The sequence below is a fragment of the Geospiza fortis genome, unplaced genomic scaffold (genome assembly GCF_000277835.1).
Source record: "Geospiza fortis unplaced genomic scaffold, GeoFor_1.0 scaffold32, whole genome shotgun sequence".
NCBI lineage: Eukaryota > Metazoa > Chordata > Aves > Passeriformes > Thraupidae > Geospiza > Geospiza fortis.
The window spans coordinates 310934-321210 of record NW_005054428.1 but is presented as its reverse complement, the minus strand read 5'-3'; the positions used below and the strand labels follow the sequence as shown (position 1 = coordinate 321210).

Below are 10277 nucleotides of genomic sequence, written 5' to 3'. Positions count from 1 at the left end.
ATAGGAGTAGAAGACAGAGGGGGCTTCTCCACTCAACAAAGGAGCCCTGTTTCAGAGTGAAGCAAATGCTTTCAGACTGAAGTTTCAGTGAAGTGCAGATGCCTGAAAAAGATCTCAGACTAATGAAGTGCTTGGAATAAAAGCTTTGGAGCAGAACTTGCAAGTGCAACCACCTTTGACTTGCCTCTTTCATTCTGGAGTTCAGTAGCTCCGTAGTGCACACAGTACAGAAGATCAAGGAGTGGGTAATCTTTGCAGCTATTTACTCATCAAAAAGGTGGTTTTTTAGTTTAATTTTTTTATACTTGGTGTCATTTGCAGGGCAGGAGTAATAAAAGGTGCATGGTGACACTATTTAACACACTTTAATAATCTTATCTGGACCAGTAAAGTGTTCCTGCATGGCCTGTGTTTTAAGCTCCAAGGATGAATCTCTGAAGTCTGCCATGTGTCATGCTTTTCCCGAAGCTGCCCTGTGTGTGTCTGGATGGGTTTTCTAGTTCTGCATCTGGATTTCCTGTGACGTCCTTAGCAGGACAGGCTGAGCGTGTGCGGCGCTGTACTGGAGCAGGCATGAGTGTCAAACCCCTCCTCCTTCCCAGCTCTGCCTCCTCCCCTGAGTGGCGCGGGGAGATGGGAATGGGGGTTATGGTCCGTTCATCACAGCGTTGTTTCTGTTGCTGCTCAGGGAGGGGAGTCAAGAGTCCTTCCTTGCTTCAGCAGGGAATCCTCTCGTGGGAGACAATTTTTCATGAACTTCTCAAAATGAGTCCATCCCATGGGCAACAGTTCTCCACAAACTGCTGCAACGTGGGTCCGCCCTTCAGCCTGGGGTCAGCCCTTCAGGCTGTTCAGCATCACTTACTTCGTAGTCACCAGTTTCCTTTGATTAAATTACTCACTGTTTCAGCAGAGAGCTCTCTCACAGATAGTATCAAGGAGTCATTAACGTTTGAAAAGACCTTTAAGATCATCAAGTCAACCAAGAAGTGCCTGAGAGTACTATTGGAGACCAGTGTTCCAAAATTAAAACATTACCAATAAAAGGGGGTTTTCTCTGCTGAGGTGGTGTGGCAGCACACAGGTGATGGTTACTTCCCTCACAATGGGATACTGAGTGTCAGTTAATGAAAGTTTGTAAAGGACTTTGGCAGAACTCATTGCCTCAAAGGTGTTTTAACATTTTAATTTGATAGTTGTCTTTTTCTTTACTTCTGCAGTGCCAAGACAAGCTGTGCCCTGCTCTTGATTCCCAAACCTGTGAGCAAATGGATTGCTTTGAGAATGGAAAGATTTGTACTCAAACAGGCTCCCAGCAGCACAGGGAGAGGTACAGAAATCCCAGATTTTCCCCATTTTTTGTTTGAAAACATTTAAAGGGAGCTTGGTGTTGCTGTGAGTAGAATGAACCTGTCAGACCAAGTGTTACAGTTCTATATCCAGGAAATCCTGCAGACACCTTTCATTTCTTCAGGTCCTCAGCCCAGGCCTCCTCATTTCAAGCGGTTCAGAGACACTGGAAACACTGAAGGAATAATATTTTATTTTTATATTGTTTTTAATTTTGGATGTTTAATGATATCAAAGACATTCCAGATGATTGCAGAAACAGGAAATAATGGAAATGTTACTACCAGCAGTGGCTGTCAGGTGGCTGAGGCTGGCAGACCTGTCAGACGTCTCCGGAGGAAGAGAAGATTGCCTTTGGATTCGGACGATGAGGAGGAAAATGCATTTGAGGATGAGGTAAATGAGGCTGCATGTACTTCCTTTAAGAAGAGCTGTGAAAACCAAGGGCAGTTATCTCAGAGTTCCTTGTGCAGTGCCAACTGGGCTGAGGGAGCTTGTTCTGTACCCAGGGAATGATCTGGGTCTGATCCGGATTTACATCAGTGATGGGAAATCTGTTCTAAGGAGTCACAGGGGTGAATGAATAGCTCAGGTGAAGTGAAAGTCAGGAGTTCACAGTAATAACACCACGTCTCCAGAATAGCTACATTCAAATACTGTTGTGTGATATTGAAGATCAATGTCAAACCACAGGGTTTGTTTGGGTTTTATTGCATACTGGCATGTACTCTCACTGCACTACCAGAAACCTGTATTAGTGGTGCATAACCAGCAGTACCTCAGTTCTGAGCTGATCTTTCCTTCAATTTCCTGCAGCCCCCAACCCCCTCCTGGGGCCCTGTGCTCTGCTTCTGCTCATCAGTGCCTCTCTGAGCCATTTTATGTTTATTCACATAATGCAGGGTTCTGTATGGCAGAACAGGGGCTATAAAGCTGCAGCCTCAGCTGTCATGAGCAGTTTAATTCATCGTCTTGCTCAGCTTTTCTTTGGGATGTGGGTGAGATGTTTCAAGGGATGGATGTTTTCAGAAGTCCTTGCAGTCTCTCTCTTCCCCCTTCTCCTCGTTCTCATTAGAAACTGTCCCCCTGTCCCTTTTGGGGAGTATTTGGCAGGCAGCTTTGTATGGCACATTTTGCCTGGTTTTGGTTTGCTCTGAGAAATGATGGCCTGGGAGGAATCAAGCCCGAGTTTGCAAACACACAGAAGAAACGGGAATGAGGGTTGGGTGTGGAATGTGACACAGAGAGACCACTTTGTCTGGGGTGCTCATCTATGACAGGAGTTACTTGAAGTTTCCGCTTCCTTCAGGGCTTCATAAATTCCTTTTTTTCCCCCCTGTATCCATTCCCTGGCATAGATGGATGTAAGAAAGGGAAAGGAAAAAGGACTGTTCCAGTAAGGCTGCTGATGTGAGCAGCAAATCCTGCATTGCAGAAAGCAAATCCTCTGTATTGTAATGGAGATTTTGGTCCTGTGCTGCTCTTTAACATTTAAATGAACTTCAGTAGCATATATTTAATAACTTGTAAAGCACTTTGGGATACCAAGATCAGCTTATCTGTGTAACATTCCCTCCTGATGTTCTTTCAGGGTTGTTAAAGAGACAGCAATGCTAGCTAGTAGTCCTTTTAGTTACCTGTTACATCCGTGTTGTACCTGCATTGTGAGATGATCAGAGGGAAGGAAAAACAATCTTGCTAAACTTCTTTTTAACGTATCTGTGTCTAGGAGAAGAATAAATCAAATAATATGAAAAGCCGCAGAAACACTAAACCAATAAAACAAGGTGAGCTAAGCTCATAGTCTCTTTTCTTTAATGTTTATAGATTTTTTTAGTAGCTATTATAAAGTGAATAATAATAAACAGAAGAATAAAGGACAGGAGAGCTCATTTCACATTCAGAACAGCTTATTGCGTCCATAACCCTCTTACCACTGTCAGCTTCAGAGGTGTATTAGCAGGAATATCCTGGATTTGCCTGCATAATGGACACAGGGTAAGGATCTGGAAGGAGTCAGCTTCATCCAGAGCTCACTGAAGATAATAAGAATCTTTTTCTCATTGACTTTAGAGAGCTTCAGTCACAGCCTAGAGTGCTAAGTAAAAAATAAATTGTAAACAACATGATTGATTGTAGACTATGAGTTAAATGTATTATATACCTTAAATCAGTCAGTATGTAACTGGGGGGTAAAGTTTTAATGTACATTTAGAATGTAATTTTCTGTGTGTATGACTGTTGTTCTACCAGAATGAATCCAAGTTATTTCCATCATCTGGGAGCTGCCTCTCTAGTAGATGCATTGTATTATTAGGAGGTTATAAATATATGTGTGTATATAAAAAAATATTGTGAATTTAGCAAAAAATCACTTGGTTTTTAATTTATTTTATTTTAGGTTTATTTTAGCTGCAATTATGTGCCTCTCTGTGCTGCCTGTTAGTTTATATTTAACCCCTTATTCCTCTGTGAAATGTCAGGAGGAGGAATTAATTCCCAGAATTTTAAGTTATTCTGTCTTGTCCAGACTCTTCCTTGGCACCTTTCCATGGGCATCTTGCCAGCAGTCCAGGTGCCACAGTTCATTTGAGCTGTGATACAATCAATTTTAATTTCCTGAGGAATGAGCGCAGTTTTCCTATTGCCGGAGTTTCCAAAAGCAAGCAAAAGCAGAGAAGGAAAGCAAAACCTTCCCTCAGAAGTTGAGTAACACTGCCTCTTCTGGGGTGCCACAGCAAACATGGGAGGAGAAGGAGAAGAGAGGAGAAGCAGAGCAGGAGGCATCAGAGAGAAGCGTTCATTTTCTTGTTGTTTTTGATTAATTAGTGCTTCCTGGAAAGAAGAAGGTATGGAACTGGTCTTCCTACTTGGAAGAGGAACAGATGCCAGCTGCTTCCCAAAAGCTGTTCAGAGAGGTTGGCAGCTTTTTTCACTCTCTTGCTGTTTTTCTCAGGCAACATTACAGGATTACTGGCAGTCACAGGATAACCAGCTCGGTGGAGGTGGGACTGGAGACCGCCCTTGAGCTAGCACTTGTATTTCTGAGTAGTTTTGGTACAAGTAGGCCAGGCAAACAGGCATTTGCCCTGGGCATCTCATCCCAAAGCAGGGTGTAAAAAATGCTGGTTGAATCCCACAAATAAGCAGCAGCTGTTTGGATCTGCTCTCCTCTGGACCAGTGGGCTGTTAGGCAGCTTCCAAGGACAGCTGGAGAGGGGCAGCCTCCCTCCACATGTCCTGTGACACCCTCCCACCCTCCCAGCCTGTCCCTGTGCTGGTCAGGCAATGGTGTGGGCACACTGGGAGTGCCAGGAGGGAGGGTGGGCTTGTGTCAGTCACATGGCAGTGCCAGAGGCCAAGTTCAGCCTTGGTGAAGCTGCCTCTGCACCCAGTTAAATGTGCAGCTCCCAGTGAGCTCTTCAGAGATCAGGGCTGTTGGTCCTTCCAGAGGGAGCTTAAAAGGAAGGTCCAGTCGTGCACTGGGTCATTTGCAATCCCAATTCAGAGTGCTTTTTAACTTTTACTGTATTTCAACTGTTTCACTTGGATTAAGACTGCAGATAAATGAAAAACACAAAAGTTTTCTGGAATAACTCTAAAACTGGGCTGCAGATCAAGCCTGCCTTGTCCCTTTCACCATTTGAAGTTGACAAGTTACCTTTTGGTGGGAGTCTGGACTGATGCAAAGTGATTGTAACTTTCCCAGCTCTTTGATTCTGCACTGAGCTGGGAAGGGGATTCTTTTGTGTTTGAGAAGAGCTCATTTCTGCATCTGCTCAAAGATGCGTTCGTAGCCAATTGCAACAGTGCAGTGGTTTTGAGAGATTAATTAGAATAACGAGTAAATGTGAAATAAGGCGATGGTGCCATTACTGATCCCTGAGCCTGCACCTGTCTGTTGGAGCCACAGTCACTTGGGGTGGGATTTTCTTCTCTGAGTTGAGCATTTGAAGCCTGAAATATAAAAATTGAAGCCTTAAGTATGTTATGACTGCTCTGCAATAGATTTTGTCTTTAGGAATTAAAAACAAATGTTTCTTCCCCTCTCACAGTATCAGTCATTCCCACAAGGCCGAAATGGATTTAAAGTTGGAATGAAATTGGAAGGGGTGGATCCTGAACACCCCTCTCGATTCTGTGTTCTCACAGTTGCTGAGGTAGTTGCTTTTCTTGTCTTTGATTCCAAAAGTCCCATGTACATCTAGAATTATTTCTTTTTTCAATAAAAAGTAGAAACATAAGAGTGATGGTACTTTAGTTAGTTAATTAATGGTGACACTGAAGGAAAGGTGTTATGTAATTAAGGATCTTTGCCTGAAATCCTACTGGCAGATTTTTGCACTTGTAACTAAGAATAGCAAACCTATTAATTGCCTGTAGTGAATGAGTATGAAAAAGAACAATGCCATGAGGCCCGAAGATTTAGTAAATTTAAACAAGTCAGAATGCTTTTATGCAGCTTCAGTTATGTGAAATCTGGGTTGATCTGGTATAGACATTTAAGTTCTGGGGCTGCTTTTGTACCCCAGGAATGTGTTCATGGCATGGAGCAGGGGTCAGGGAGATTCCACTGACCAGTTCTATTTCCAGCTGTTTGAAGTGGGGAAAGAGGAGCATGGAAACTGGGAGAGCAAATAAGTTAAAATACAACTAGAGTTTCTGAGAAATAAATGAGATCCTAAGTTACTTTCTCTGTAAGTGCAAACATGAGGGAGTGTTTTATAAGTGATTATTTTTCTCCTTTGTGACCCTTGGTGATAATCAGAGCTTCTCTCACTGTAGGTCCAGGGGTACAGGATGCGACTGCACTTCGATGGTTACCCAGAGTGCTATGACTTCTGGGCTAATGCTGATTCCTCAGACATCCACCCTGTGGGCTGGTGTGAAAAAACAAGCCATAAGCTGCTCCCTCCTAAAGGTATGACAAAAAATAGAGGGGTGTACAAGAAACCATAAATTCTACTAAGATGTCCTGGCTCTGCATATTTCATTTTTAGTGTGATTTCATCGTGGAACTTGATCTGAGGGGCTAAAGGGAAGAGGTTTAACTAACACAGTGACTCACAAAAGAGCAAAGTATCTTCTCTGTGATATTCCTAAAGACTGACATTGTTAGTTACAGCAGAAACTCTGGATTGAATATCTCTCTGTGCTTCAGAACATACTTATTTTCTGCATTCAGTTCTTTCCTGCATTCAATTTCCTAGAAACGTTTGAAGGTTGAGATTAATGATTGGACATTATGGTGAATAAGAGAGAGCTGGTTTAGCTGAAATGCACAGCCCCTGGAGATCATAGTAGGGCAGTTTTCATGCAAAGTTCATAGTCTTTCCAGGTAATTTCCATTTCTGAAAAACCCACCAGAATGTACCAGGGGCATGTAAAACAATCTTTTTTTCTCTCTTCCTAGGTTTCAAGGAGGGAGAATTTAATTGGACTTCCTATCTGAAGAACTGCAAAGCTCAGGCAGCTCCAAAAAGCCTTTTTAAGACCCTCAGCAGTGTAAGTGGTGATATGGAATAGAAGGGGTTTCAATAGGTCTGGTGCTAAGTGAGTTTTGACCACAATATTTATGTGGTTTTAATATGCTTATGTCAGAGGTACAACCATGGTACAATCAGATGCAAACTACTTCCTGCTGTGTTTTATTTTTAAGAAGGAAAATCAGTACAATTTTTCTTGCTTTCCCCAGTCACTGACATTCCAGAGAAAAAATTTGTATTTTCCTTCCTCCTTAATGCTGGAGGAAAAGATTTACTGAGCCATTTATTAAATATATTACAACAGTCTGTTTTACTGTGCCCCTACAGTCAAGATATTTGTGTCACTTTCATGTAATTTAATAATTTCCAAAATAATTTCTGGATTCCAGCAGCATGCTCATGTGTGCTGTGGGATTAATTATGGGGCTGTGGATCTTGAGCTTTTGTCATCCTTCCCCACTGGTGCTCTCTCAGTGGCTGTTAACCTCAGTTCCTGTGAAATCCTCCATCCCATTCCATGTTACTGGGATGGCACGAAGCCCATGGGCCGGTGGATTGGAGGCTGCACGTGGACAGTCACTGACTCCAGTAGGATCAAGGGCCCAGCTCTGCCCTACTTCCCACTCAGTCACTTTCTCTCCTTGAAGACTCTCCTAACTTTTCCACCAGTAAAACAGGATGTGCAATGCCTATTATCCTCAGCAAATCACTGCAGGGTGTGTCTGAGCCTGGGAGGCTGCAGTGGTCAGTGTACCTGGAAATGCTGTTTTTTGAGTCACATTAGCTCTTTTTTAGTAATAGTTATTGCCAGAACTCACGGAAAATCCTGTCTGCAAACATCTTGATAGTCACTGTAGCATGTTTTGTTCTGTGGGTTTTGGGATCAAAGGAGTTTATAATGGGGATTTCAATGGCGTGATCAAGAATGTGGCTGATTTCTCTTTCCTGGTGTCCTGTTCCTCAGCCTGTCACACCTTCTGGGTTTCGTCTGGGAATGAAACTGGAGGCAGTGGACAAGAAGAACCCGTCCATGGTTTGTGTCGCCACCATCACAGACATGGTGGAAAACCGGCTGCTGATCCATTTCGATAACTGGGATGAGAGCTATGACTACTGGTAAAAGACTCTTATTTCTGATACATGTCTGAAGGTAGACTGGCTTTGTTTTAGAAGCAGGCCCTAAAGTTGGGATCTTATATCAGGTTTCAGGCATCCAAATAATTACTTGGGGTTTTCACAAAGAGCCAGTTGCCCAGTAGTTGCCTTCCTGTTTGTGTGCTGGGCAGTGCAGCCCCAGTGGGGGTTGCCTGAGCTGTCTGGGAAGCACTGGAGGTAAGAAAACTTGTGGTGCCTGAAGGGGCTCCAGGAGAGCTGGAGATGGTCTTTGGACAATGGATGGAGGGACAGGACGCAGGGAATGGCTTCCCACTGCCAGAGGGCAGGGATGGATGGGATATTGGGGGGAATTGTTCCCTGGCAGGGTGGGCAGGCCCTGGCACAAGGTGCCCAGAGAGCTGTGGCTGCCCCTGGATCCCTGGCAGTGCCCAAAGCCAGGCTAGACAGGGCTTGGAGCACCTGGCACAGTGGGAGGTGTCCCTGCCGTGGCAGGGGTAGAACAGGATGGGCTTTAAGGTCCCTTTCAACCAAACCATTTCAAGATTTACTTTGTATTTCCCTTTCTTTTGGGACAGCTTGAATGCCTTGAAAACCCAGTGTTACACATTCTAACGAGGCAGTGCTTGTCTTCTACACCGTGATCACACCCACTGAAAGCATCTGCTCACCCAGCAAAGGCCTATCAGACAGCATTTGAAATCCTGCCTTTCTTTTTGCTTTCCATCTGACTGGTGCCAACTTTCCCTCTTTGGTACAGGTGTGAAACGAGCAGCCCATATATCCGTCCTGTTGGCTACTGCCAAGAAACTGGAACCCCACTGACAACACCACCTGGTAGGTTGCAAGTGAGACTTACTTTCTGCCTCAGCCAAAAAACCTGCAAACTATATCTTCCACATAATTACATACTTGCAAGTTCCAGGTTCACTTCAGAACTCTTTACTGCCTGAACAATATTGTTGTTCCTACTTTTTGCCACTGCAATTTATGTTGTTTCATAGTTCATTGAAGAAATCTGTCTCAGTTTGAAAAGCCAGGTGTTTGCTAAGGAAGGCAGGAGCCTCTCTTGAAATGAAAAATGTAAACCACCCCCCTCCTATTGTAATTTTGAAATTAAAGGACTCTCGGGCAAAGATATGGGAATAGGAATAACAGTTCTTTATTAGGAAAAAATAAAAATTAAAAGAAAATATAAAAATAAAAATGCAGTAATACAAAACAAAGCCTGCCAGAGTGAGAGCAGGCCCTGGCACGCTGAGGCTCAGGGGTGGCACAGCCCCATCCCATGGGGGCTCAGCCCTCCTGCAGTGCCAGCTGTGCTGCTGCTGGAGCAGGGATCCTGCACAAGGGGGGAGTTTTCCTCTGCAGCTCCAGGGCTGCTGCAGATGGGCCTGGGCTCCCTCTGGCAATGCAGGGCAGCAGAAAGCTGCTCCTCTGGCAATGCAGGGGGCAAAGGCTGCTGTGCTGCTCCAGGCTCAGATTGGATCCAGGGAGGAATGCTTGGCTCCTCCCCTGGGCGCAGCATCTCCCCATGGGATGCTGGAATTGGATCAGCCCTGCAGGGACACTCAGTGGCCATGGCCAGCAGAGATCTCCTGGAGGGAGGATTGGCTGTGGGGGAGATCAAGAAAACTGCCCCAAGAACAGCAGAGAGCTGCCCCAGCTCTGACAGCTGGGGACAGAACACACACACCCAGACACATCTTGCAAGCTAGGACAAAATCGAACAGGGTTTGGTAATTTATAATTGAATTTGATTTTAGAAGGGAGAAAGTGAGAAGGATTTCAAGCATTTCCTTCAGGGTGAGCTGGGAGAAAAAGGGATCTGTACCCTGATTTCCTAGATGGAATTTCTGGAAATCACAGAATACTCTGGATTGGGAGGACCCACAAGAATCATTGAGTCCAACCCTTAAATGAATGGCCCATACAGGGATTGAACTACAGCCTTGGCTTTGTTAGCACCATGCTCTAATGATTTCCTAGATGGAATGTTTGGAAATTAAGGAGTAACTGAATCCACATCTCTTTCTGCTGTACTGGAATTTGGTAAATGAAAAGAATGTTGGCAAATAAGAGAGGACAGAACATACAGGGAAACCAGTGTTGTTTTCAGGCCTTGGAAGTGCTCTTTCGGCTTAAGAATAGCAAACATAAAAAAAATTAAGCCTGACATTTGTCAGACTGACAGCCCTGGAGCAAGAATTCCTGTAGTTGCTGTGTTCCAGGTTCAGTGGAGCAGGAAGTACTGCCCGATCCCTCTGCATGGGGGGAATTGGCCTCAGTGTTTTCACTGTAGATGTACAAGGGGTTGTGAACATTCCC

General features: G+C 44.3%; 1 protein-coding gene across 4 annotated transcripts in view; it reads left to right on the top strand.

Annotated features, from left to right (window-relative positions):
* Window positions 1-1225: 1225 nt before the first annotated feature.
* Window positions 1226-10277, top strand: part of LOC102037791 (lethal(3)malignant brain tumor-like protein 3) — a 32415-nt gene continuing 23363 nt past the window's right edge. Inside the window, exons 1-9 of one of the 4 annotated variants that reach the window (XM_031061853.1) lie at window positions 1226-1330; window positions 1638-1746; window positions 3080-3137; window positions 4180-4268; window positions 5406-5510; window positions 6136-6271; window positions 6764-6855; window positions 7801-7952; window positions 8710-8786. In XM_031061853.1, the coding sequence (XP_030917713.1) occupies window positions 1269-1330; window positions 1638-1746; window positions 3080-3137; window positions 4180-4268; window positions 5406-5510; window positions 6136-6271; window positions 6764-6855; window positions 7801-7952; window positions 8710-8786 (880 nt within the window). In that variant the 5' untranslated portion in view covers window positions 1226-1268. Of the gene's footprint in view, window positions 1747-3079; window positions 3138-4179; window positions 4269-5405; window positions 5511-6135; window positions 6272-6763; window positions 6856-7800; window positions 7953-8709; window positions 8787-10277 lie in introns of all 4 variants that reach the window. The other 3 variants (XM_031061854.1, XM_031061852.1, XM_031061855.1) reach the window with 3 other exon arrangements.